This window comes from Culex pipiens, chromosome 2 (genome assembly GCF_016801865.2).
Source record: "Culex pipiens pallens isolate TS chromosome 2, TS_CPP_V2, whole genome shotgun sequence".
Classification (NCBI taxonomy): Eukaryota; Metazoa; Arthropoda; class Insecta; order Diptera; family Culicidae; genus Culex; species Culex pipiens.
In genome coordinates this window covers 123292801-123318660 of record NC_068938.1, presented here as the reverse complement: position 1 = coordinate 123318660, position 25860 = coordinate 123292801, and the positions used below count along the sequence as shown (strand labels likewise).

Here is a 25860-nt window from a genome sequence, read left to right as displayed (position 1 = left end):
CCACACTTTATTCTATACTTCTCTTTTTCAAATTGCCCTTTTCTTCCCATTTCAGGTGTAACGACCGCCATGGAGAACGTCAAAGTGAAGACGGAAAAACCCGACTGCAAGGCCCCCCAACTCGACGCAACCTCGTACGACTTTGCTGAGCTGGTTCTGGACAGCAAGCGGATGCAGTACGTTGCCTACGTCGAACGCAACTCGGAGGCCCTGTTCCTGTGCATTCTGCCAGGCTGCAAGTTCATCACGAAGATAGCGGACAGTTTGAGCAACCACATTGCGAAGAAGCACAGTCGCGTGCTCTGGGACGGCTACTGCCAGGAATGCCGCTCGCAAATCACTCCGGCGGATTGTCCCATGACCGAGGAGTTTCAGCATCTGCTGACAACCCACGCGCGCAGGAAGACCCCTCCGTTAGAGACCCCAACGGTCAATGCGTTGCCGCCGGTTGTTGCAGCTGCGGCAGCCACCGCTCCGAACGTGATTCGAATTCGCAAAATGCCCGGCGATACGCTGTCGCTTGGGGACGCGTTGAATCCTCCCCCGTTGATGCCGATCTTGCCGCAACCCGTTCCCGTACAGGCCTTCACATCGCCGATGATTCTCCAGTCGGGTGCTACAATATCGCCAGCTCCAGCTGCGCTCAATCAGCTGTTTACGCCGACACACACCATCCCGGCCCAGATTCGACCCATCACGGCCACCGTCGGGCCGAACATTTCCGTGACTCCGGTCATCCGGGCGCCCACTTCCTTACAGACCGGACCACAGCGTACGGTGCGGCTGAAGCCGTGGACCAACATGGTGACGACGAAGAGCCAGGAACACTGCCGCGAAATGCTCGAGGAGATCAGCCTGCACTGTTTGTTCAAGTGTATGTCCCGCGCTTGTGCGTTCACCTCCAACAGTCGCCTCATGATGGAACAACATTTGACGAATCACGACAACGTGTACCGTTCGGGACCGACCAGCCTGCGCAAGTGCTGGCTCGAGTGCGCCTATTGTGACCTGATCGCACCGAACAGCGCCGACCTGCTGGTCCACATTGACACGGAGCACGCCAACTGTGGCTTCCAGTGCAATATGTGCTTTTACCGGAGCCGCGATCCCACAAACGTTGTCGTGCACCAGAAGGATCATCACCCATCGTCGGACATCCCGAAGAAGATCCTCATCATGCCGGACAACCTGAAGAGCTTCGGTGACGCTGAGTGGCGTTCCATGCAGGCTTCGCTCCGGCAGCACGTGCTTCCGTTGCACTGTACCAGTAAGTACGAATATCAACCCCTGATCATTCTGTTTGACCTTTTTGAGCTCGGTGGAGGATTAGGATAGAGTTTAGGCTTAAGACAGCAGCAAACCAATGACGCTTTTGCAGTCACTGGTGCCATGTTTCTCATTGAAGCCACCCAACCGCCGAAGATGCCTGAGGTGTTACCTACTTAAGACAGTGTAATTTGATTAGCAGCCAAAAACCCTTTCATGAAATGAATACATTTTCTTTTTTTAAGTTTCTCATTTTGTTAAGAGACGCGTCAGCAAACAGGTTGTAGAATTCAATCAGGCAGACACTCGCAGTTTCTCGCTCACCGTGTGATGAACTGAACTGTATTATTGAAGATGAATAAATAAGTTGTACTATTAAACAAAAATATCAAACAAATTGTAGTCTTTTTATTATTTTGTTTCCTTTTCCTAGAGCAAGATTTCTTAGAGAGTAAGAGTACATCCTCAGGCATCTGCGTTGGAGACACAATTGGCGGGAAATACTTTGTCCCAACTTACTTACTTAACATAGAAATATAATTAGAGAAATTATTTTTAATGAAATCCGATGCAGATGCTTGCCTTGTATCAGCTCTCTAGGAAAGTGATGAAGTTCTTGTAGTTTCTGTACTTTGTCTTGATGATTTGAGGATCATCAAATTTCACTTCCACGATGCTGGTTCGCGAGTGCAGCTCTGCTCAGGTAAGTATTTGTTCGACCATCCATTCGTTTGCTGTGTATTTTTTTATCAAAAGCAACAAAATATAGTTCTTCGTTCGGAAGCTCATTAAAACCAAGTCAATTAAATTTAATTGTATTCTAATCTATATTTTCGCAAAAAAGTTTTGTGTACAGTACAATGAAAACTGATTATAAACGCTAGGGAATGCTTTTTTAGTTGATTGCACTTTAAATAACATTAATATAACACTTTAAATAACATAAGAATAAGTTTGATTTCGAAAATTCTGTACTAGGATACTCATACCGGCAGGAAAAATATTCCTCGAACAACACCATATCTTCCCATACTCCGGATTTCTCCGGTGACCCTGGAACCGGTTCCAAAGTGGCCAGATCGTTCCAAGATTGGTCTTGAGTATCATGACTAAGTTTACACTTTCACTGTGATATGCATTTGATAAAGATTATCACATAATATTTCAATCTTTTGTCAAGACAAATCGTATAAAACGAGTTGAAAAAACTTTTTTCACTTTTCATCCTTTTCATATAAGGAACATCATCTGGTCATCTGTCCCTACGGGTGCGGAACATTTCGCCGAATGTCGTTTCGCCGACGGTCATTTCGCCGAAGGTCATTTCGCCGAATGTCGTTTCGCCGCATGGGACGTTTCGCCGAATGGGACGTTTCGCCGAATTGACAAATAATCGTATAATAAATATATAGGGGGAGAGGGGGTAATATGCACCCCCTTAGGGAAAACTGTGATTTCTCAACCATTACAGCATTACTGTGGAAGAATTTTGTTCGATGTTCTAAAACAACTATTATTCTTCGTCATCCTTGTGAAAAAAGTCTTAAAAAACCTCAAAATTGTTCGAAAATATCGAATTTCTAAAAACATTTTTGATTCATTTCAAACAACCATGCGGGGCAATATGCACCGCAACATTGGGGCAAAATGCACTACAACAACGGGGCAAAATGCACCACAACATGGGGCAAAATGCACCGGGTAAAAGCAGTTTTCACTAGTCACCACTAGATGACACCGCTGTTTTTCAAAGGAGCTTCAGAGCGGTGCATTTTGCCCCGACCACGCTTTTTGCAGAAAATTTAATTTAAAATGCATTTGTTGATGTTTATGGACTCATTTATCTACAGAATAGTTAAGATTATGGCAAAAACTATATACCTCAATACTTACAAAAACAATAAATGCTTTTTATATTGTCCAAAAATCATAATGAAAGTTCAATGAAAATTAGATGAAAACACAACATTTTAAAGTTTTGCAAATAACTTAAGTTGTTTTTATACTACGATGTTCAACTTTTTCCAGCATGGTTTATTAATGTTAAGCTTCCAATTTCTATGAGTTTTTCCCCGGAAAATTCTTCCAAATACCGAGAAAAGCAGGGGGTGCATTTTGCCCCGGGGGTGCATATTACCCCCTCTCCCCCTAAAATGGACACAAATTGTATTGAAATATTTTGAAAAAGTATAATGTCCCTGAAAGGTGATTTTGCAATCTTTTAAAAAAAATATTTTTTTGTTTCTTAGTTTGTTATTTTTATAAGTTTATGCATTATTATATGCATAAACAATCGCTTAAAAAATAATCTAGTTGAAAAAAAATCTGCAAGTTTTTGCATTCTTTCAAACATAAGCAGTTATTTAATTTCAGCATATAATTTCTGTGAGTTTTTGCATTAATTTCTGTTAGTTTTTTGCATTCTTGTTTTATATATCATTTGAATTATTTCTGTGAGATTTTGCGTTCTGTTAACCATGAGCAGTTCTTTTAATTTTCTGCTTATAATTTTGATAAATTTCTGTTAGTTTTTGCATTCTTTGTTTTTTAAGCATATTATTTGTATAATTTTTGTAAGTTTTTGTATTCTTTCCAACATGAGCAGTTCTTTTGATTTTCAGCATAACATTTAAAAAAATGCCGGTAGTTTTTGCATTCTTTGTTTACTGAGCATATTTTTAAAATTATTTATGAGAGTTTTTGCATTCTTTCGAACATGAACAGTTCTTTTATTTTCTGCTTATAATTTTGATAAATTTCTGTTAGTTTTTGCATTCTTTGTTTTTTAAGCAAATTTTTTTTATAATTTTTGTGAGTTTTTGCATTCTTTCAAACATGAGCAGTTCTTTTGGTTTTCAGCACAACATTTTGCAAAATTGCTGTCAGTTTTGGCATTCTATATTTTTGGCATACTTTTCAAATATTTCGGTGAGTTTATGCATTATTAGTTTTTTGAGCATATTATTTCTATAATTTTTGGGAGGTTTTGCATTCTTTCAAACATGAGCAGTTATTTTGATTTTTAGCATAACATTTAGAAAAATTTCTGTTAGTTTTTGCATTCTTAATTTTTTAAGCAAATTATTTGTATTATTTCAGTGAGTTTTTGCATTCTTTGAAACATGAGACGTTCTTTACTTTTTAAGATTATTATATTATTATCTTGCCACTCTTTCTCAAGTTTGCATGAGTGAATTACAAGATGGCACTGCAGCGAATAAATAGCATAAATTATACAAAAAAGTTAATTTTAATTCAATTCGGCGAAACGTCCATTCGGCGAAATGACTTTCGGCGAAACGTATCATTCGGCGAAACGACATTCGGCGAAATGACCGTCGGCGAAACGACATTCGGCGAAACGTACCAGATCCTGTCCCTACACGGATAGAAATCCTGTAAGCAAATCCGGTAACATGGTGTTGTTGAATTCGACAACATTGAAATGTTTTCAAAATCGTGAACATTTTTCTCGATTTTGCTGCAAATGTTTTCAAAATCGATAACATTGTTGTTCAAAATCTAGAAAAATGTTTACTATTTTGGAAACATTTACATGTTGTCGAATTCAACAACACAATGTTACCGGATTTGCTTACAGGATTCTATTCGTGTATCTTTGGCTTTCTGAATTTTGAAAATCCGCCCTCAAGGAGCGAAGCTACAGCTGATCAAAATCGACTTCCGAATTTTTTGAAAAATTGAAAATTTTTATTGATTCGTACATAACATAAGGTAAATGCATCTTTCTTTGACTTTTCAAAAAAGGAAAATTATCTAGACATCTGTCCGCATCTTTTGCATTTTGAATTTTGAAAATCCGTCCAAGGGGAGCCGAGATACAGCTTGTCAAAGTTGGACTTCCGACTTTTTTCGCGAGCTTGGTAGTTCGCGGGATAATTTTCTTCATGGAGGTTAAGTGTTATAAAAAAACATCAAATCAACCAACCAATTTATTTTCAAAGAACTGATCATGAAAACAATGCAATTTATTTTAAAATTACTTCATGTACGTTAAATGCTGAAAAATCGGAAACAAATTGATCAGCAGGTCTATCCGTATTTGTTTCCAATTGATGCCGTTACATTAATTTAAAGTTCTGGTTGAAAAACAAAAAAATGGAAAAATTTGAAGTTCCAGCCTTTATTTTCAAAATCAGTATGGGACATTCCATAAACCATGTGGTTATTTTGTAACTTTTTCCTTCAGATTCATGAGGCACCCGCAAACTTTGTTCCCAACTTTGCATTAATCAGCTGTTGAAAGGTTAGGATAGATAGATAAAGCTTAGGATAGTAACTTCACACAAGTAATGCTTAAACAACGGAACAAAAATAATGAAATGCAATAAACCACGTGGACACTTTTCGGAAATCTCAACCCTCCTCCCCCCCTCGTGGACAATGTTTTTTTTGTATGGAGCGCGGACAATCGTAAAAAAGTTGACTCTTCTTTGAATCACCCCTCAGGTAAGTCCGGTGAGCTGTCAAACGGTTTTTCGAAAAATGTATCAGCAAGGCAACACTGATTCTATTTTGTTTGTAAACACAAATCAGCTGATTCATTCATAAACGACGACTGGTTTGCAAACAATGGGTCAAGCAGTGTTGCGAAATATATTTTTATCGGCAAGGGGTGATTCCAAGGAAGTAACTAGGGTGAGTCGTGCTGGGACACATTTCAGCAGATTTGTTACATGAAGTATTACGTCGGTGTCGGTGGTTAATGTTAACATTCCATAGGTCGCCTCCCTAAGGTGTCGTGATAAGGTCCAGTTTGTGACGATACACTACCTTCCCTTTACTAAGCAATCGATTCCAGTAGGGAAAAGATCACCAGTTGTGTTGGTCCGAGCCGGGATTTGAACCCCGATCTACCGCTTACGAGGCGGAAGCGTTACCACTGGGCTACGTGGCTCGGTATTATCTACAAGCTACTTCCTTAAATCATTAATCTTATAATGCATTCAATCCTTCTTTTTCTCTCCCTCGCTTTAAACCCCGCAGTTTGCAAGGAGTCGTTCTACATCCTGTCGGCGTACATGACCCACCTGACGAGCCACTCGCAGTGCCTGATCAACTGCCAGGTGTGCAACGCGACCATCGACAAGAAAGTGATGGCGCGTCATCTGCTGCAGCACTCGATCGGGTTGTACGAGTGCGTGTACTGTCTGTTCGGTGCCAACACCAAGTCCACGATGGCCCTGCACGTCAGCAACGCCCACAGCTCGAAGCCGCTGTACTGCTGCGTTCGGTACAACAAGCAGGTTGGTTTGGTTGGGATTGTTTGGTGGTGATTCTTTGGGTTTACTAATGGTTTTATTTTTATTTTTTAGAGATCGGATGGCGTTGAATACCCGCCGAACAAGATCGAATCGATGGAGCTGAAGACGATGAGCTGTACCGTATCGCCGGATTTGTTCAAGCGGTGCAGCTACAGCCAGGACGAGTTGAACTTCAAGCCGCCAGATTTGGAAACCAATCGGGTCATGTCGTATCGGAAGGTTGGGATCGCTGTTCCATCAACGCCATCGTTGGATCAGTTAAGTGCGTCGCCCGCTTCCAACATCCAGATCCAGATAACGGACGAAGCCGGTCGGCCGTTAATCATTTCGATTCCGGTTAAGAACCCTGCGCAATCGGCGCCACTAGTTCCGGTTGCAGGACCATCAACGGCTGCGCCAGCACCGGTTCCCGTTGCGATCCATTCCGTCCAGATGCCAACGATCAGTACGGTTCAGGGTGGTGTGACGATCAATCAGTCTCAGCTTCAGGCTCAACCCAAACCGGCTCCACTTCCGGTGATTGCCGCCGTTCAGGGTAGTCTTCCTCCGTTGACGGCCATCAGCCAGCTGAAGCAACCGGGCATGCCTATCATCAGCAACGTTCAGAGCATCGCACCACCTCCGTTGACGATCAAACCAAGGTCTTCGTCACCGGCGGTAGTTTCGACGAGTGGCGGCGTCAGTACGTCGTACTCGATCCCGGCGACCATTTCGGCGGTCAGCAGCAGTTCGACTGCGGATATCTACACGACAACGGTGGCCGAAGCGGACACGCAGTCAAACAGTGCGGCGGAGTTGGTCGTCGGCAATGCGGAATCGGATGGTACTGGAAGCAACTCCCAGTCTCCGGCGCCAAGTTCAAGTTTGGTCACGACGACATCGTCAACTTCAACCACGTTGACGACGACGATTGGTGGATTGAAGGCGGGACCGGCGAAGAAGCTGGCCAGCACGACCCAGATTCGGATAGACTTTTTGTTCAACGGAAGTATCGACAAGTTTGACCGGCTGGAGCGGAAGGTCAGCGAGATGATCAAGCACACGGGCTTTTGCGGACAGGAGTTGAACGCGTGCGGCGTTGAAAAGTGCAACAGTCGGTACAGCGATCCGGTCAAGCTGAATCTGCACCTGCTCAAGCATCACAGTGTGTCGAGCTACAAGTGCTACCACTGCGTTGAGCGGTTCAAGACGGCTCATGAGTTGATAACGCACATCAAAACGCACGGCCGGCATCGATATCTGTGCTTCCTGTGCGATGCCAAGAGTCACTTTTTGAAGATGATGATCGTGCACGTGCAGCACGACCACAAAAGCTCGGACGTGATCCTGACGTATCTGCATCCGAAGAAACGAGACATCCACAACGATCTGGTGGTAATTTGTCCGCAGAACGTGACCCAGATTCAGCTTCAGGACTACATCAACAAGATACTGGACGAGAAGGAGGCGGATGCAACGCCGGCCATGGCCATACCTGCGAAAAAGAAAAAGTTCGCTCCCTCCGAGATCGACCAGCTTCCGGCGGAGGAGATATTCGCGGAAGATTTGCTCTGTGCCAACTGCGAATACGCCACCAAGATCCGGAAGAACTTGAAGCGCCACCTGGAGAAGCACCTGGATCTACCGGTTGAGGGCGTACCGGTCGTCGTTTCACCAACTATGGACTCGGAACCATCGGCAACGCCTCCACCAGAGGAACCGGATAAACCAACCGAGCCGCAGCTGATCGACCAGGACAAGCTGTACCAGTGCGGCATCTGCAAGTTCGAGTGTGAACCGGTGATTGCCGAGTTCCGGACGCACCTGTACCGCGTCCATCGGCACGAGAAGGTCTACAAGTGCACGCACTGCGGGACGATCGTGAACAACGGCTTTTTGTGCATCGACAAGATCGTCAACCACCTGAAGCTGCACCGCGAGAAGCTGTACAAGTGCAGCGAGTGCGAGTACTACCGGGACGAAAAGTACCTGATTCCGCAGCACCTGAAGCAGAACCACGCCGGAGTGGCTGGGGCTTGTGTGGTGACGGTTCGGGAGAAGGGCATTCAGCAGCAGCTGCAGCCGCAGCAGCCGGACGATCAAGAGTGGCAGTGCGATCTGTGCGAGACGATCCGGCGGACGCGGGACGAGATGGTGGCGCACATGACCGGCGATCACAAGCTGAGCGACAAGCAGTACAAGTGCTCGTACTGTTCGTACAAGTCGAGCGAGCACGACTCGTTCAAGATTCACTTTGCCGAGAGTCATCCCAAGTGTGAGATTTTGATCATTTCGCTGTTCCATGCGGTGACGACGGCGGCGGTTCAGACCACCACTCAGATCGCGGTAGTTGGGACGCCGGTGACGGTGCCAACGGTGGCGAGTATGGAACTGGTTGAAGCTGGTGCGGAACCGACGACGACGACGACGTCCACGGCGATGTCTCGGAAGAGGTTCTCCTGCGGCAGCGAGGCTTGCTCGTTTGCTTCGTTGAATCTGCAGATTGTGAAGAAACACTTTGTGGACCAGCATCCGGAGGAATCGGTGGTGGTGTATGACGATACCGGAATCGAGCGGGAGAAGCGCAAGCGGTTCGACTACTTTATCAAGTACGGGTGCGCCTATTGTGCGGACAAATTTGCCGTGATGGACGACGTGATCGAGCATTGGTACAACACGCACATGGGCACGGGGGAAAGCGTGAAACCGTTGATGTTCAAACTCTTCAAGCTAGTACGGTGCGTGTACTGTGACAAATTGGCTACGTACGACGAGATCAAGGAGCATAGTGCTGCGATCCATCCCGGCCAGTTGTTTGCCTGTATCGATCACCAGAATGTGTTCAAGTGCGGCGAGTGTCCGCATATCCTGGAGAACCACGACAGCGCAGATCTTCTGAAGCATTTCAAAATCTACCACAGTCTTAGCAAGGTTGAAGATCCGTGCGATTACATCGACGACGAGTTCCTGCACCGCATGCTCGAGCAGAACAACAACCGTTACACGTGCAACCACTGCCTGCTCGAGTACGACAGTCGCTTCGAGTACGAGTGCCACATCGCGGTTTGCGAATTCGCCGGCCTCCCCTCAAGCTTCAAAACAACGCCCAAATCGGTCGCTATCCAGTTCAACTGCAGCGGCTGCGATGCTTCGTTCAACAGCGAGTTCGCCATCGCCGATCACATCCGGACGCACCTCACGCAGTACAGCTGCAGCTTCTGCAAGCGCGAGTTCAAAGAACTGCACCGGCTCGATCAACACCAGGTCGAGTTCCACAACGTATCGCACAACGCCACGATCATCCTCAAAGATCTCAACCAACATCGCCTCTTTTTCACCAAAATCCGAATGCTCTTCCCCAACGGCCTGCTCCTCAGCAAAATGGACGCCCACCGAACCGTGTGCGGCTCCGTCGAGGACATCATGAACCACGTCCGCACCATCAACACCAAAGAAGTGTTCACCCTCAAGCTCCAAAAAGCCCTCCAAATGCCCCTGCTCTACGAAAACGACGACTACGAAACCGTCGAAACGACCTGCGCCCAATTCCTCGACAGCAAACCAACCCACTTCACTCTCCCACTAGAAAACCTCGCACCCAACCACATAACAGAAATCCAAGAGCAAGTCTACGCCCTGCACAAGGCCACCCACAAAAAGACCCAGTCCCGCAAACGTGGCCGGCCGCGCAAAACCAACCGCGTCGTCTACAACGAGTCCGCCGAGGACGAAGACGACGACGACGAGTGGACGCCGGCCCACAAACGCATCGGCTGGTCCCGACCCGGATCGTCGCGACCAACGACGACGGCAGCGATTGCGTCGGTTACAGTTAAGAAAGAGTACGATGAAGCGACGACGACGACGCCAACGACGACCTCGGGACGGGTTAGCAGTCGGAATAGCAGCAGCAGTTCGGACGATGAGTTGTTGATCAATTTTAAGAAGGAGAAGCAGGACGAGCAGGAAGAAGAGGTCGCTGTTGCCGTTAAGGAGGAGAAGATGGAGGAGGACGGCGGTGGGGGCGGTGTAACGGCGGATTTGCTCGTTGAGATGCCGCTTGCGAAGGAGGAGGATGATGGCGAAGAAGAAGGATTTGAGGGATTCTAGTGAGATGATGATTGAATGAATTGATCCGTGTTTTTGTGTGATCGAGGAAGCGAAAATGTGTCATGTTACTGGTTTAAAATATAAGAGACAACAAAATTTAAAACTTGGTTTATTTATTTCATTCCGAATTCCTCTAAGAGTGGAGACTCGAGTTTGAAGCGCCCCCTCCTGGTCAATTCAATTCGAATTCTGAAACGGAATCTAATTAGGGGCAATATACTCATTCTCAGCCTAATAAGCGGTCGTGTCTGAATGATGCTGGATAATCTGGAGTGTTCCTCGAAATTTACTGAAACCAAGTACAACAACCAGTAGAGCAACTTTGTGAACATTTCTGTTTCATTTTTACTTTAAGTTATTCTACTCTTTTTACAAGCATTTAAAAAAAAACCCGATTTTATTCTAATTTGGGCCCCGCCTATTTTTTGTGAACAAAAAAGTTAGATTTTTTTTACCATGTGTTTCTGCCGTTCTACGCATAATTGTCCCATGTTCGAAAAAGAGCAACTGTGAAAAACGCGATTGAAATTTTTCGAACGTTTTTTGTGTTTCTACGCATAATTGTCCCGTGGGTCCACATTAGCCCAATATGTCCCTAATCACCTAAGTTAGCATTTTATTACTGTTATTAGTAATCCTCTTGCTATACAAAAGGCAAACAAGACACAATGCTTCGTAAAACTTATGATTCCGCGATAGAAAATTCTTGGTGGGACAATTATGCGTAGAAGTGTAATGATGGGACAAACAGACTTGGTGTTGTTTTTCATGATTTTCCGAACAAAGTACTAGATTTTATGTGTTTTTCTTAATGTTTACCTTAGAGTAAACTTACAAATGCTAAAAAGTCAGAATCGTCAAAAAATGACATGGGACAATTATGCGTAGAACGGCAGTGATCAACCCTAAAAACCGGTTTCATCCCTAATCCGACAAATTGTTAAAACATATTTTAATTCATTCCAAAAGGCATTCTTTCCAATCAAATTTATAAACACCTCAAACTAACGTGGAATTTCCCGAGGATTGCAAATATGTTAAAATTGAGACTAAAAAGCCAAGTACCGTAGGCTTATAGTCCATGAAATTCCCTAACTTTTGACCTATAGGAGTATGGGTGTTGGAGGCTGTTGCAAAAAGATAGTAAGGATTGAAAAATAACCAAAACATATTTTGAATTTTTTTAAATCAAGACTAGCACAAACGTTGAATATTACGCCCATTTAGAATTCTAGTCTTGATTTAATTTTTTTCAAAATATTTTTTTCGAAAAGATCGGAAAATTTCACGAATGTTTCATATTTTAACATTGAAAATCGGACCATTAGTTGCATAGATAATCGACATTAGAAAATGGTGGGTTGTTTGGGTAAGACTTAGAAAACTTAGATTTTCCTGTTTTTTTTTTCTTTAATCCGCTGTATGTCAGCAACCAGAGGTCCAATCTTCAATGTCTCTCAGACAATTTTATAGCAATTTTTCTAAACTTAAAAAAAATATAATTTTAGAAATGGTCACTCATGGTCACTACAGTGGACTCTCTCGTTGTCGATATTGAAGGGACCGTCGAGAGCGGGAGTTTGATTGATTGATTGATTGATTTTTTATTCGGTAGGAAAAGCCACCAAAGCAGTAGCACCAAAAACCTACATCTTTTAATACAATATACAATAAATTTTAGTGTTTACAATTAACTTTTAAATATCCGGTCAAACTTCATTGGTTTCCACCTGTGAAGGAGTTTGGTTGATCCTGGCAAGAGAAATCTGAAATGATATAAAAAAGTGCATAGATTATGGCGATAAAGACAAAATTGTGTCGGAAAACTAACTTTTTAAACTGAGTTTTAGAAGGAAAAAAAAACGAAGTTGACTTTATAGCTGTCGGCCACCATTGCTAGTACCAACCACTAGTGTCTTCCTTTTTATCTACAAGGCACGGTGGGTAAGAAGGGGATTATTATGCAACTTGCATGCACCTCGGAAATTCTTCCTGGAGGTTGTTGGGGGGACTATTCTGAGTCAGAAAAACTGATTCCCAAAATATGCTGTCGGTGAAAACTGATTTTATCTCGATTTGAAGTTAAAAAACCTAATATTTTACCTAAAACCTCAAAAATACGTCTAAAATCTCGGTATATCTCTGGGCAAAGATCCAAATTTTCATCAAAATATCAATTCTTAGTTCCCAAAATATATTCCTGACATAGTACACCTTAAATCGGTCCATTACCCAGTTAACTCATTCCGAATTCTGAAACGGAATCTAATTAGAATCGTATACAAATTCCGTTTCAAACGCAACAACCGGTTCCGTGTTCGAACCGGTTGTTGCGTTTGAAACGGAATTTGTGTACGATTCTAATTAGATTCCGTTTCAGAATTCGGGTTGATTTGACTGGGTAATTGAGTCCCAGCGTCATCAGAAGGTGTAAAATAGGGTTATTTCCTAAAAAATATTTTCAAATTGCTCTGGTAAATAAACTGTCATGTCTGAATTCAAAAACTAATGTTGTAGCATTGTTGCAAACAAAATGAAGAACAAATTTGCAAAAAATGTATGACATTTTATCCATTTTCAGTAAAGGTATGTCTATTTTAGTGGGAAAATTGTTGCCAATTTTCAAAATTCTTCGATATTTAAATCAATCATGTTATAAACAGCTACTACGATCATACTCAGTAGGATGTAACAAAAACACTTTTTGGTGTGCATTCAGGGGCTGGTTCCGGTGGGCGTTCTGAGTTCAAATCTCAAATATGAGTTTGATTGAACTTAATAGGAGCTGTCGCTTTGCATTTGAATTTGAAATGGGATTAAACCAGCAAAAAGAGATTTTTTCAAAAATGTAAATTTTTGAGGCACTTTGGCAACAACATCAACACATCTTCACACATCTTCAACATCATTGGCATGTAGGACAGATCCTGGCGCATGTTTTGGTATATATAACATTGAAGTTTTTAGCAAAATGAAATTCTGCTGAGCCGTTTTTTGAAAAAAATCAAAACATTGAAGGCCTGAGCTCCAGAGTGCTTCAATTCAATGCTATATATAAAAAAACATGCGCAAGGATCTGTCCTACATGCCAATGATGTTGAAGATAAACGCTTCAGTGGCCAAAGTGCCTCACTGAGTATGATCGTAGTAGCTGTTTATAACAGGATTGAGTTAAATATCGAAGAATTTTGAAAATTGGCACCAATTTTCTCACTAAAATAGACATAACTTTACTGAAAATGGATAAAATGTCATACTTTTTTCTGCAAATTTGTTCTTCATTTTGTTTGCAACAATGCTACAACATTAGTTTTTGAATTCAGACATGACAGTTTATTTACCAGAGCAACTTGAAAATATTTTTTAAGAAATAACCCTATTTTACACCTTCTGATGACGCTGGGACTCAATTAATGGACCGATTTAAGGTGTACTATGCCAGGAATATATTTTGGGAACAAAGAATTGATATTTTGATGAAAATTTGCATCTTTGTCCAGGGTTAGACAGAGATTTTAGACGTATTTTTGAGGTTTTAGGTGAAATATTAGGTTTTTTAACTTCAAATCGAGATAAAATCAGTTTTCACCGACAGAATATTTTGGGAATCGATTTTTCTGACTCAGTATAGTCTTCCCAACAACCTCCAGGAGGAATTTCCGAGGTGCATGCAAGTTGCATAATAATCTCCTTCTTACCCACCGTGCAAGGACTTCGCCGCCCTGGGCTCCTAAGTGTATGAAAGTATGGCACGGAGTTTTAGAAGGAAGCAAAAGTGAAAAAAAGAAAGAAAAAAAGAAAAAAAAAAGATTGGAAAACAAAATAGTCTACTATGTAACAAGAAAATCAAAGGATTTAAGGATGTGTTCAATAACAGTGGGTTCATTCAAAAAAGAGAGCAATTTGTTTTTAAATATTGATACGCTTTGACAATCACCAAATCTATTCCAAAAATAATTATATAATTGAGCACCTTTGAAAGATATGCATCTTTCGCCGGCTAATGTTGAAATATTGGGTCGGTCTAATAAATTATGGCTTCTGGTAAAGTGTTGATGGTTAGATAATTTGAATTTTGGCCTTGGTTGTTAGGCCGTTAAGTCATTCCAGGTGTAGGAGTCGTCTCCATGCCATAAGTACAAACAACACACCAAACCAAGCCTACTCCGGTGGAATCGCTGGCGGCGGTTGGACTCGCAATCCAAAGGTCGTCAGTCCAAACACTGGGATGGAAGGTTCCTTGGAGTAGAAAGAGGTTTGGGTAGTCTCCCCATTCAAGCCTTCGGACTCCTAGGTTCGAGCAGAAACTTGCAATAGAGACCACAAAAGACCCGGGGGTCGTTAATGTGGATGGTTTTGATTTTTTTGATTACTGTGAGTTTGTTCATGTAAACATAAATAAATAAAGCAACATGTTTGAATTACGTAAATAGCTATGACAGGAATGATGTTTTTGTTAATGTTGTACAAATCGGCAGAGTGACTTCGCAGTGGTTTTTTATAAATTATTCTTAAGATTTTATTTTGGGCTATTTGAAGTTTGTTAATCAAAATATTACAGGAGTTTCCCCAAACTGAAGTTATGTAAGATAAGTGAGAATTAAATAGTAAATGATAAATTATCAAAAGTACATTAGCAGTTAATTTGTGTTTAATTTTATAGATAATTCTATAGAGTTATCAAATTATAGAACGAAAAATCAAAGCAATCTATTTGAAGGGACTGAAAAATTTATTGACAGCCGGAGCAATATTGATATCGAGTAGATCGACAGCCAGAGAGTCCACTGTATTTTTAAAAATCGAAAAACTGCAAATATTTCGCTAAAATCAAACTTTCCGTGACTATATCTTAAAAACAGAGCCCTTTATCAAAAAATGTGTCAAGTACTTTTCGATTGCAAATTCAATTTTACAATAAAAAATTTCAAAATTTCGATTTTTTCCAAAAAATACTATTTTTGAAAAAATTATAACTAGGCGGCAGATTTTTTGACCATGTTTCTCTATAGCTCAAAAGTGGCGGGTTTTTGTCCTCTAAAACATATCAAAAAATCTCGAAAATCAAAAAATACATATTTTGGGAAATTGAGTTTTTGTGAAATAAAAGTTGATTAAAAAATCTGCAATTTTTTTCCGTGTCCCTGTTTTTCAATAGTCCTCAACAATACCTACAACTTTGTCGAAGACACCAAATTGATCAGAACATTCACTCAAAAGTTACAGCTGTTTGAATATTTACGTACCATTTTTGTATGGACAGCAGCCAAAATTGTATGGAGACTTGTTTGGGTGAACCAATGACACAAAATAGCTTCTTTGGTCATAAGGAAGGCCCCCACAAAGTTTGAGCCAATTAAAAAAATACAAATAAAATCCATTTCCGGTTTTGGTAGAGAATTGCTCTATTATGATGTAATATTACCTCCATTTGAACTGAAAACGTGGCAAAACTAGGGGGGATTTACACATTTTAAGTAATAAAATAACTCGTTTTTTTAAGTCACATAAAAATATATTGTAATGACGATTTTTTTCTGTGTAGGTTAATTATTCGCTTAAAATTATTTTGCCTATAATACTTTTAATAAATGTATAATAATTATTGTCAAAATTCCCGGGAGTCTTGACTAAATTTGTCGCGAATCGAGATGCTAAAAAAATTACGGTTTCCCGAGAATTCCCGTTCTATACCTGTTTTATTTTAAATAGAACGGTACAGTTTTCTTATTTGTCAAATTGCTATAATTTACAGAAAATCAACTGTTGATATGAATAAGAATCTTGTTTCTTAAATGTTTAAGCTCATGCAAAAAGTTCAAAGTTTTGTGATATGTTGAGTGGCCCCACCCTTCCCTAATTACACAAATTAATTGGATGTAATTTATTTTCTTCCTTCATTAATCGTATTACAGGTAAAACACTTTTCCATCCATCTTGCACTTGTACCTTTTGCAGCAATCCGGGTAGGGAAGACTCATGTCTTGACCAGCATCCATGCAGTTCTTCATAGCGACCAGTTTGACACCACAGCTGAAAATATAAAAATCGTTTAATGTATTAAATTCCTTTTACCATTGTTTTGTCAGATATTTTATGGTGATGTGAATTATCGTTGAATAAAAGTTACACAAAATGTTTTTACTTCTCAATATACTTTTTTTTTATTAGGATCGCTAGGTTGATTCATAATGTAGACAAACAAAAGTAAAATCTGATCTAATGATAAGTAACAACACCCTCCAGTTCACACTTGTATTTGTGGCAACACTCGGGAAAATCCTTGGTAAGATCTTGCTCGATCTTCACGCAGTGAGGATCGTTCACGAGCACGGAACCGCAACTGAAACAGAAAAAAATAATCCAATTTCAGTTATCAGCAAAATTTCAAATCAAAACATTCTGCTGAATTACGTTGTGTAGGTCAGCGAGAGATTTGTAGAGCAAAACACTTTGGTGCAACTCTTGGGAAGTTTCGCCGACTCCAGGGGAGCAACAACGGTTTGGGTACCCTCGTCGTAACACTTTCCAGGGTAATCTGTAATGTGGATAATGTGGTACACGTAAAACTATTGTTCTAATCCAAAGTTTCAGCAGCCTACGGAGTCACCATACCTGGATGTTCAGCATTTTGAAGCACAGCTTCGGCAGCCAAGGAGCCACCAATGGCACAACAAACCAGCAAGATGATCACACCGAATGTCTTCATCGTTTTTTTTTTCAGCTCGTCTTCGCGTGTGGAAAGATTATAACCGGTAAGGTAAACTGCGATCGATCAGAAGATCTAATCTCGGCTGCATCCAGAACCAGACTGAGTTCGCAGGGTCATTGCCAGTCGGCTTAAAGCCGAAACGAGTCGGCGATCGACGATCGCGGTGACAAGGTTAATATGCTAGGGTTGAGACAGCAATGTTTAATTTAATCACTCAGAGCTTTGATCACTTTCGGTTAAAGTTTCTTAAGGTATTTTTTTTGAATAAATGATAAAATAATTAATCAACAAAATAAAAAGCAACACAGAATATTTTAGTTATCGAATTTATCATACTTATTTACATATTATCTGTTTGACAACAAATACCGCATTATGCAGTATGAGTTCATCGGAATTGCTAGCGATCCTAAACTGAACTAAGGGGGAAGGTGATCAATACTTGTTTACTGTTGAGATTCTTGTTTGTGAAATTAGTTTGTTGGTAGAAAGGTATTGTCTCAAACTAGTATTCTAATAAAGTGGAAAAGTGAGTTCTAGGGGATTTTTGAGGTTGAGTTTTCTTAGTTAGGATAATCAATACATTGTATTTAAATAAATCTGACATTGTATCTAGGTTTTTGAATCACGTTTGTTTTCCAATATTCAAAGTAACACCGAAAAAGTAAATTATTGTTTAGCGTGATTAAATCTCTAACTTGTATGTTAAGATGATCTCAAATGGTAAAATAAAAACGAAAAGCAAATTGATTTATTTGAAAATATTCCAATACGAACTTCAAGCGATTAGAGGGATCGGTTCCCGTGGTCAGAATGAGCTCAAATTTAAAATTAAGCCTAGTGATGTGCCAATCTTTAATTTCAGGGGGTTACCCCGAGGAAGCCCGGATTTTGACCAACCTAACGGGTATCAAATTTCATGGACTGGACATAAAAATGGACACCATACGAGTTTGGTCAATATGCCAATTTTATTGTTTTTTTTTATACCGGACATAAACATGTAAATATTCACTATATTGGTTGCAAATCTTATTTTTAAGTTTTTTTTTCTTTAGCTAACATTCACTATCTATGTCATTTAACATCTATGTCACTGGTCATGTTTGTTATTATAATTAATGATTTTGAAGAATTTAAGGTAAAAAGGATTTCAAGAATTTCTTGAATAGTTTTAAGTAAATTGTAAGTGACTCAAAATAATAATTTAAAAATTACTTAGTATCAAGCTTCCGATTTCAAGATTGTTATTATTATTTTTCATAATTGATATTAACTTGTGTAACGTTCCGGACACTTTGTATGGAATATGTTCAAAGCTCATTAGAATGTGTTCAACGACGACACACCTGCTTACAGAGCTCTACATAACAATTAGTCCTTACCCGAAGTAATCGATGGAGAAATCACTGCCACACGCCATTTCCTCACAGCAGAAGGGCCTTTGACGAGTTTCGCCAGGTTTGAAATGAATCTTCGTTTTTGGGTCGTAGCACTCACCGGGGTAATCTTAACGAATGGAAGGAGGTTACAACATTCATTTTAAAAGAGTAAAATTTTGCGTTTCACCTGAATGTGTTGCATTCAACATGATATAGGTGTAAGCTTGAGCACAGGCTAAGCCTACGATAAGTAATCCCAGTACTGTTAAGCTATGCATTGTCTCCAGCGTTAAAATATTTACTCTTTGAATATTCAATCAACACCAGTTGAACCAGTTTTGAATGCTGTACAACGTAAACTGATTAGCGACGTCGAGTTTCGCTGAACGAGAAGCTGATGCCCGCTGAAGACGTTTTGCTTACGGGAAGCAAGTGATTAGGTATACGAACGGCACATGGTGGTCGTTTCTCAATTCAACGGAAAGGTTATCGATGAGCACGTGCGATGATGTCATTAAATTGTGTATGTTCTTGTAGTTCATCGCAAGTGGAATTAGGTCAATTGTTGTTGTTCTATATTATTTTATTTATTCTAAATTACACTTTATTTTTGAAAACGATAGAAAATGAATAATTTTAACGCTTTCCCGGATATCGGGGCCCATCGCCATTGCTGTAGTGCAGATTGCATATTTTAGAGATGTCACAAACGGGTTGCGGGCAGCAGTCCGGATACTGTTTGCTGTAATCCACCAAACTCAAGGTACATCCCTCTGGTAGGGCGAGCACGCCACAGCTGCGATTGGAGTGAGTTTTGAATGAATAATGTTTAAAGTGGCATTGTTTCAAATAACAAAAAAATAAATAAATAAACGATGGTCTGCTTCTAGAAATTATTTAAAATGTAGTTTGAAGACTTTTTGTGAAACAAGAATACATTTATAGTATAAATATTTTCAAATTAGACTAGAAGCTTCTGTCGTTATGCGCCTCCATTATTTCACTTTTGACCAGCAACAAAAAACTTTCAAACCTTCGAAAATAGTGTGTTTCGGTGAATTACCATTTTTTATATGTATTTCGTGTAACTACAAACTTACCCGCTGAACATTAAAGAGAAATCGGCATCGCAATCCAAACGTTCACATTTGCCATTGAACTGGGCTATTCCAATAGGGACACGTATTGCACTTTCTGGATCGTAACATTCACCAGGATAGTCTATACACAAAAAAAAAACATTAGATAGAATTTCTATTACTCACTTTAACTTAAAACAATGTTGTTACGAATACCTGGGTTGGTTGCATTTGGTAAAAGGTAAACGTAAGCTTTACATTCCACAAAAACAAAAATGGCTAAAATTGCTATCTTTAATCCTTTCATGCTGGTCATCACTATAAATGAAGTAAATTAATCGTCTTGGATTAAAAATTAAACTAACAGAACTCTGCAAGCTGTTCGATGAATTTATACCCTTATCGTGCAAGGTTAAGCGTATCGTTGAGCAATTGTCACGTTTGGTTGTCTATACTAGGCTTAAGGAAACTACGTATAATGTTAAGGAATTCTTTAAATCATCGTATTATGTATAGAACAATTCCATGTCAAATAGGGAATCGGTTGTACCGGACCCTCTCAGATTTCAATGAAACTTGTTAGACATGTTATCCTACGCTTAAGTAAGCCGTTTTTGTGTATATGGAGACAGTTTCACTCGATAATGACATTTGAGAAGGGCGTAAGTTATTTAATTTTCAATTCAATTGGTGTTTATTAGAATTTAACAGTTCTGCTCCAGGATGTTACATTTGTAATTCAGAGATTTGGAGAACCTTTCAACTGAGATCAATTCATAAGCCTTTACAGGGAGGGTACATGTTTCTATGTTTAGATGTTGTTAGCTGCGTGCTCTTTTAGGGAAAATAAATTTTGAGAAAAAACCCTAGATCTATGAAGTTATTTAAATATTTTTGTATTATGTATTTTTAAAATTAATGTATCTCAAAGCCGTTGCATCGTATTAAAAAGTGGTCAAAGACAAACTTGTAGGAAATTTGACGGGCTTTCCGAAAAAAATACACTGAATGAAAAAAAGCCACTTTTATGAGATTTGTTGCTTTTGAGGTTTAAATGTGAAATTTGAAGGTGAGCCCACGATTTTTTTTCGTTCAAAATTTATGTGAAAATAGCCTAAGATGTTACAAAAAGACTCACGAAAAATTCAGGATGGAGCAACTCAATTTACAATTCTACTGAAACTGTTTTTTTTAAGTCTCTAACGTCAAAATTTTCGAAATCCGTATACGGGAATCGATTTTCCAGACAATTTTACATAAAAGTTTTCATATTGACCACTGTCCTAAGTCCGATCCTTGTAAAATTAATAAAATAAAATAAAAATGTTGAAAAAAATGGGTTTTTGATGGTTTTTGACAATTTCTGTATGACAGACTTAATTTTTCAATCTCGTAAATATTTTTACCGAAAAGCTCGTCAAAAAAAAAAAACAGTTTCAGTAAACGATTTTTGAATTGTTTTAGGTGAGTTGCTCCATCCTGCACTTTTCGTGAGTCTTTTTGTATCATCTTAGGCTATTTTCACAAAAATTTGAACGAAAAAAAATTGTGGGCTTACTTTCAAATTTGACATTTAAACCTCAACAGCATAAAATCTCATAAAAGTGGCTTGTTTTTTCTTTCAGTGTATTTTTATCGGAAAGCCCGTAAAATTTCATACAAGTTTGTCTTCGACCACTTTTTAATATGATGCAACGGCTTAAAGATACAGCAATATTTAAATTACGAAATACAAATATATTTAAAACACTTACGCCCTTCTCAAATGTCACTATCGAGTGAAACTGGCACCATATACATAACAATGGCTTATATAAGCGTAGGATAACATGTCTACGAAGTTTCATTGAAATCGGAGGAGGTCGAGAAATAATTACCTAAAAAATTCCTGTGCATAACATATAGTTTAAAAAAAAATCATCAAAGAGATTATAAAAAAAAAATTCTTCAAAAGAGCCGCCAGATTGTATGTCAATATTAATTAAGTCAGACTATTACTTTTCATTTTATGGGTTTTAGTATTACTGCGGGCGTTAATGATTAGAGTTCACGCGCGGTGATACTACCGCAAGATAATGGTCGCATGACAGCCGCATGACAACCGCAGAACAAATTTTTGGCTGTTGTCAAAGGTTGCCTTGAGTTTTCAGCTGACTTTTTGGAAAATATTCAAAACAAATCAAGTTGACAGCCAAATCAATGCAGAATTTCAGTTCAACTTGCTGATTTTTACACTGCGGTAGTTAGGCGGCAATAATCTCCTGTCATTCACAGCGATCGAGAAACGTGATTTTATCTCGCAATAAGCAATATATTATTAGGGTCGTCTAGGTACTCGACAACATTAGCATGATGTCGATTTAATAATTATTTTGAATTGTTGTGATAATTCGACGTACCCAAAAAGATTTTTTTCATATGAAAATTTATTTTCGCTTTAACTTTTTTTTTAAACCTAATGATTGCTGCGTAACGCATTTTTTTTCAATAAAATGTCATAACATTGCTTGCTTTTAAACAAAATAGGCCAAAGTCTAAGTTCATCAAAAGTTATCTCAAAAGGTAGAACCTGGATTGTAAAAAAAGGTTATTGAATGAAAATCCGTTATGTTATCGAGATGTTTGAAATGCAACATGGAGTTAAACTTTCTGTTACAGTTGCTGCGAAGTATGCTATCGCAGCTGCGAAAGTTTCACTCTATGTTACCGTCTCTTATCCCTGTTTTTAAATTCTCGATAGATTTAATGTCATTCTCTTTTTTCAAACTATCAATTGAAGGAGTTTTTATAACAAAATTAAATTTGAAACACAAACTTGTACTTATTTCTAAATCTTTCTTGAAGCAGGTAAAATTTATTTCTTCTACAAAAATGTCACTTTTCCGTTCATCATACACTTGTACTTTCTGCAGCATTCCGGATAGGGCAAGGTAAAGTTTTGGCCAACTTTGGTACAATTTGGTGAGTTCACAACACCAACGCCGCATCTGTAAAATATGTTAGAAAAAAGAATGTTGAGAAAATTATATATCAGATCATTGAGAGAGTTCCTTAGAACACTTATTCAAATCAATAACCTGTAGTGTTGAGTTGAATCCTCATTAATAATTTAAAATGTAATTTTTACGCAGTAATTGAAGTGTACTTATGTATTTTTGTGGATAATTCAAACCATTACCCAGCAAACGTTATCTGGAAATCTTCGCAGCACGTCATTTTCTCACACCGAAGCGGCCGCTGAACAGTGGTATTGGGCTTAAAATGAATCTTCGTCGCGGCGTCGTAACATTCACCGGGAAAGTCTGTAAGGTTGATTCAGTTAAGGTTGCTCCACTGCTAACTTAAAATGGCAAACGAACTTTTATTCGTAGCATTTCTCAGATGCATCAGGTATGCTTCACTGTTGGTAAAACTTATTATTAGGAATCCTGCAGCAAGGGAGAGCAGCGTTAGTCCTCGTAATTTTTCCATGATCTTGTTAAAAGCTTAGACAGAGTTAAACTGAGTGGTAGGTTTTTATTTGGTACATTCGGGACGACTAGTAGTCTGCTTGGTTGGTGTTATCTGTAAATGAGTAAACAAAAACAAGTACGGAGAAATGATTACATTGATCCGACGCAGGTTATCAAATAATGTTGAGATTTCGAAAATTCTTTTTTATATGCAAATAAAAATGAAAGCTAAATAATGTTTTGGTAAACGTCGTTTGTATAATTTGCTGGAATTTAGCTCTTGTATCCTCATGCTTCATTAACTTAACTAATTACATTTATTTTCAACAATCTCTATCCCAAGAATTAATCAAGTATTTGGGGCATGGAATCAGATTCTGAGAGAAAAGTGTGGCGGGCGGTTTCCATTCGATGTCATTCGCTGGAATTGTTCTATCTATCTCTATTTTTAGAGCATTGCCATCGCAAACTTGTATCAGATGTTTAATTTCTTGATTACACGTGCATGTATGAGCCATCAGAGCTGATTTTGTCAAACTCTTTTTCTGTTTATTTTTGCTCTGAAGAGTCCGTCGATGTGATCAACTAGACCAGACTTTGCTCCATTAGATTAGATTGTATTTGGTATTCATATTAGCAGGAACACAATTTTCCTTATTCAACCATGCGATTTATATTGATTTGAAATCTTAAAAGTATCTGAACCTTTACCTTTAATTAGAATAAATGCTTGTTGACAGCTTAAATAACACATTTTGCTCATTCAACCAAATCAAACCTAATTCAAATTAAGCCATTAAACGAGACAAATAAAATAAATTAATTATTCATTCAACTGACATTTCGTGCCTACAGGCCATTTCCCAATTTCCCAGGTTCATTAGACAAAATTAGTGTTAGACGTTTCCTACTTTTTCCCTGCCTGATTTTTCACATTCTACAAATTGCCACTGACGAGATTCCATTGTAGACCAACCAACTCCGGCCCTCCTCTAATGGAAACTGCGAAGTGAAATGGAGAAGTTGCGCGCCAAATTGAAGTTACGTGCTGTGCTTTGGGAGGAAAGCCCGCGCAGCCCAGCAGGAAATTGCGTTCACATCTCTGCAATTTTGCTGCCTCCAACCAACCAAGGGAGGGAATCAGTGACACGTGCACGCGGCAGTGGATGTTCCCTAGCACACCGGGCGGTGCGAGCTTTGTCTTTGCAAGTTTGAATTACTTTCGCGCTGCCACAGCGAGATGGTGGGTGGTCAAAACATTTTCACAATCAGCTTGACTTCGATACACAGAAAAAAATAACGTAAATTTGGAAGCTTTAATTTTGGAAGGTTGAATATTACCTCTTTTATGATGTAATTTTACCTCAATTTAGACTGAAAAAGTGACATTACAACAGAAAAGTGGTAAAATTACACATTTCCAGAGGTAAAATTACACCTTTTTTCTGACATAAAAGATGTACCCCTTCCCAGATGTAATATTACCATGATTTTTTTTTCTGTGTATGCTGGTCAGTTTTTTGCGAGTGATTGGAATGCGTACCGTAAACCGGGGTGACTTTGATAGGATTTCAATTTGTTTTTAGAATATTTTCCAACAGGTAAGGTTTTTCTCAAGATTATTATTTTTAAAACATGTACTGGGGTTGATCACACAAAGTCCATGCACTAATTCGGAAAAAAAAGTTTTTTCAATAATGTTTAGAAAAATAGTTACGTTAAAAATTCTTAGTTTTAATTCCGGGGTGACTTTGATAGTCATAGTTTTTCTTGTTAAAATCATATTTAAGATGTTCAAACTTTGTTTGTACGCTAAATGTACCATCACTAAAGTAGCTGATATAGTTTTTAAGAAAAAAAATCAATGTTTATATTTAGTTAACTAAGTGTATAAGCTTTTTAGCAAAATACATATAAATTTTAGGTAAAATTGTTAAAAAGTCGGAATTTTGCCTGAAATTTGTTAAAACTAGTTTTGCTTGTAAAATTATCGATTTATATTGCATTTTATACTGAATTCGAAGCACGAATCACAAGTTTTCACATTTTACATGAAATTTGTTCAACTGAAATTGCCTTTAAATTTGGAGTTTTTTTTTAATTATGTTTCAAAAACACATATTATTTATTATTTACAAACTTTTTTAACCTTCTCCTAGTGGAAAATTGTCCAAAGAATCCGAAAATGCATTCCGTTTTCTGATTAAAAATCATGTTCATTGAGATAATCAAGACACTTTGAGATATTTGAAATAATGAATTTCATCAACATTTTCTTAACTATAGTTAACTAACTTTTTAAACTTTTCAAAATTTTATGAATAGTTCTTCTTGAGGTATTTTGAACACTTCTCTACCATGGTCAGTATGTTTCTAAACCATTCCTTATGTATTTTAATTGTTCTCTTCATTTTGCGGAAAAATCGCAAACCTATCAAAGTCACCCCGGCTATCAAAGTCACCCCGTTTTACGGTATTGAAATAACTTTATTTAATATTCATATTTCTGCCATTTAAAATCGAACGTACTTCATTGTTCCTCCATATGTGTAACATGGAAAGCTACTCTGTGCCGCTAATTCATAATATAGGGTA

General features: G+C 39.1%; 3 protein-coding genes across 4 annotated transcripts in view; 1 reads left to right on the top strand and 2 right to left on the bottom strand.

The window, feature by feature from the left end:
- LOC120416629 (uncharacterized) overlaps positions 1-10751 on the top strand; it is a 45852-nt gene extending 35101 nt beyond the window's left edge. Inside the window, exons 11-13 of the mRNA XM_039578436.2 lie at positions 56-1267; positions 6274-6533; positions 6603-10751. Coding sequence (XP_039434370.1) covers positions 56-1267; positions 6274-6533; positions 6603-10640 — 5510 coding nt within the window. The 3' untranslated portion in view covers positions 10641-10751. The remainder of the gene's footprint in view (positions 1-55; positions 1268-6273; positions 6534-6602) is intronic.
- A 5758-nt stretch (positions 10752-16509) lies between these two features.
- LOC120416672 (uncharacterized) lies at positions 16510-19174 on the bottom strand. 2 transcript variants are annotated; one of them, XM_052707357.1, is made up of 4 exons: positions 17256-17460; positions 17055-17178; positions 16786-16983; positions 16510-16673 (listed from the first exon to the last, which is right to left on the bottom strand). In XM_052707357.1, exons 1-3 carry the CDS (start codon positions 17347-17349, stop codon positions 16860-16862), a joined length of 342 nt encoding a protein of 113 aa, XP_052563317.1. In that variant the 5' UTR covers positions 17350-17460; the 3' UTR covers positions 16510-16673; positions 16786-16859. The 2 variants fall into 2 exon arrangements, with proteins under 2 accessions (XP_052563317.1, XP_039434421.1); XM_039578487.2 differs by lacking the exons at positions 16786-16983; positions 17055-17178; positions 17256-17460 and adding exons at positions 18738-18861; positions 18922-19174.
- Positions 19175-22564: 3390 nt separating this feature from the next.
- LOC120416670 (uncharacterized) lies at positions 22565-23339 on the bottom strand. Its single transcript, XM_039578485.2, has 3 exons — positions 23173-23339; positions 22992-23115; positions 22565-22800 (listed from the first exon to the last, which is right to left on the bottom strand). Exons 1-3 carry the CDS (start codon positions 23282-23284, stop codon positions 22677-22679), a joined length of 360 nt encoding a protein of 119 aa, XP_039434419.1. The 5' UTR covers positions 23285-23339; the 3' UTR covers positions 22565-22676.
- Positions 23340-25860: the final 2521 nt, after the last annotated feature.

What these genes read in the sequence shown, in the direction of transcription:
- LOC120416672 (XM_052707357.1), bottom strand. Translation starts at nt 17,349, where the DNA reads ATGAAGACATTCGGTGTGATCATCTTGCTGGTTTGTTGTGCCATTGGT. An exon ending in TCAAAATGCTGAACATCCAG is followed by an intron (nt 17,179 to 17,255) that starts GTATGGTGACTC and finishes TCCACATTACAG; the next exon opens with ATTACCCTGGAAAGTGTTAC. An exon ending in CTCTCGCTGACCTACACAAC is followed by an intron (nt 16,984 to 17,054) that starts GTAATTCAGCAG and finishes TTTCTGTTTCAG; the next exon opens with TTGCGGTTCCGTGCTCGTGA.
- LOC120416670 (XM_039578485.2), bottom strand. Translation starts at nt 23,284, where the DNA reads ATGGAAAAATTACGAGGACTAACGCTGCTCTCCCTTGCTGCAGGATTC. An exon ending in GAGAAATGCTACGAATAAAA is followed by an intron (nt 23,116 to 23,172) that starts GTTCGTTTGCCA and finishes TCAACCTTACAG; the next exon opens with ACTTTCCCGGTGAATGTTAC. An exon ending in TTCCAGATAACGTTTGCTGG is followed by an intron (nt 22,801 to 22,991) that starts GTAATGGTTTGA and finishes CATATTTTACAG; the next exon opens with ATGCGGCGTTGGTGTTGTGA.